At 45.6% G+C, this 2,140-nt stretch overlaps 1 protein-coding gene across 1 annotated transcript; it reads right to left on the bottom strand.

The window, feature by feature from the left end:
- Positions 1-906: 906 nt before the first annotated feature.
- Positions 907-1,442, bottom strand: LOC114492915 (translationally-controlled tumor protein-like). The gene is given in 2 exon segments (XM_036030389.1): positions 907-1,250; positions 1,253-1,442. Coding segments are annotated over 2 exon segments (504 nt in total). The 5' UTR covers positions 1,428-1,442; the 3' UTR covers positions 907-921.
- Positions 1,443-2,140: the final 698 nt, after the last annotated feature.

Genomic DNA, 2,140 nt, shown 5'->3' with positions numbered 1-2,140 from the left:
ATATGATGAATCACTCCTCCTACCCTGCCTGCTTGTCTGGGGCCAGCAGCAGTGCCCTGCTGTCTTTCCAACACAGCTCTAGTAAGGAGCCAAGTAGCTGCAGCAAAGTGTGATCCACAGATGCTCGTTTCCATAATTGGCACTTTTCCAGTAGCCAACCCCAAATTTAATTAGCCACTTATCTGAAGCAAGAGAGGATTTCTAAAGCATTCTAGTAATCTGTGCTCATTCTCTCCACTGGTTCTTGCCCCAGTCCCACATGCTTCCTCACACAGAAGTTTTGAAGCATGCGTGGCAAGCACAGGGTGTGTGCTAATTCCTGTGGTCAATAAACAATTCTCTAAAAATATTCATGAGGTTTTTCTACTAGGCACAAATAGTAATATCCCACTGAACTGAAGACCACATATGGCACATGGGACGGACACTGGCAAGGGAGCTGTACATGTAACTCAGTACTAGTGGGTCAGTGTTTTGCCCGAGTTAACTCACAACTCTTTTCCTGTGACTTACTCAGCACTGGGCTCCCACCTGCGGCCCATCCCAGGTGGTCCAGGTGGCTGCGTTCATTTAATACCGCTGGAGCTATACCCTCATTCCACTCTTTGTTCTACTGACCTGGTATTCAGTGGGTTCTGTCATAGCTCCAAATTCCTGGGAACTAAAGAACTACCTACACTTAGTCCTCTTTTTTTTTTTTACCTACACTTAGTCCTATTTCTTTTCTTAAGTTTAAATGCATTTTATTCTTAGACAACCTACATGATATGTTTTTTCTTAAAAACAATGTCTCTGTTCAAAATAAATCAAGGTCAAAATAAATAAATGAAGAGCTCAAGATAACATCAGCCCCATTGTCCTCGTCCTAGTGTGTGGATGAAAGCAGCAGATGGTTATGATAGATCCAAACTGCCAAATGTGTTAACATTTTCCCATTTCCATACCATCCTTAAAGAAAATTATATACAGGGTCACACTGCCCAGCAGAGCAACCATGCCATCTGGATTCGTGTTGACACCCACAAAGAACTGGCAGTTTTTGAAATTAGCAAGGATGTGCTTGATTCGTTCTGCAGCCCCTGTCATAAAAGGCTTTACTCTTCCTGGTCTCTGTTCTTCAAGTTTCTCTTTGATTGATTTCATGTAATCTTTGATATACTTCTTGTAGGCTTCTTTTATGAAGCTGGTTTGCTGCAAACTATGGTTCATTACAATATCAACATCAGCGATTGTTGTGCTTTCCATTCCTTGCCCTCCGGGCCCTCCATGGAGGCATTTCCACCAACAGGTGAGTCATCGGTGTTACCCTCTGTCCTGCTGACCATCTTCCCCTGTACTTCCAAACACAGTCCATTTGCAACCTCCTGGATCTTGTAGCTATTGGAGGACATCTCCTCATGGCTGATGAGGTGCCAGTAGATGATCATGGTGGTGGCTGGGAGGAGATGACAGCGGCACTGGCCGAGCAGGAGACCAGAACTCTAGCGAATGGTGCAGCCTGAGTGGTGCTCTGCGGGTGGGAGAAATGGGCAGAAAAAGCTACACTTAGTCCTCTTGACAACTATCTTCTGTAAGATGGGTTTTCCAGGAACTTGTGTGAGCATACGATTCTACAATTGCCTCACGGGTTTCTGTTGGCTCAGGGGGCTGGTGTCAAGCTGAAGCAGAAGTTATATCTGCGCAGGGAGTACTAGCAGATGGTGTGGGAGGTTAGGCAGAGCAACACCTGCTGTGGCTAAGCTCTTCTTGCCTGCTCGGCATATTTCACCCTGCCTCCTGTGAGCAAACAAAACTCTTGGTGGTGGAGAACCCATCTACGTGGTTCCATCAGCTGATCCTCCCCTGGCACTCCCCATTTCTTCCAAGGCCACAGTGACTGAAGAAAGTTGGACCTATGATCCAGGTTGGTCAAAGTCCTCTTTGAAATTTGATTTCTCAAAAAAGACTCTCTGGCTGGTCACTGAGCTGAAAAAAATGTGTCTTGCTCACCATTTAGAGAGAATCTGACTACCAGGTGGAGGCAGGAACCATTCCATGTAACACCATTTGAGCCCTGGATCCAGCCCTGCCTGGAGCCAAAATTAGCCTGGATTTCAATTCCATGAATAATCAAGTCCCACTTTTACTAGGATGCAGTTCT

This window comes from Phyllostomus discolor, chromosome 1 (genome assembly GCF_004126475.2).
Source record: "Phyllostomus discolor isolate MPI-MPIP mPhyDis1 chromosome 1, mPhyDis1.pri.v3, whole genome shotgun sequence".
Lineage (NCBI taxonomy): Eukaryota > Metazoa > Chordata > Mammalia > Chiroptera > Phyllostomidae > Phyllostomus > Phyllostomus discolor.
The sequence above is the reverse complement of the archived record's forward strand: the minus strand, read 5'-3'. Positions and strand labels throughout refer to the sequence as shown.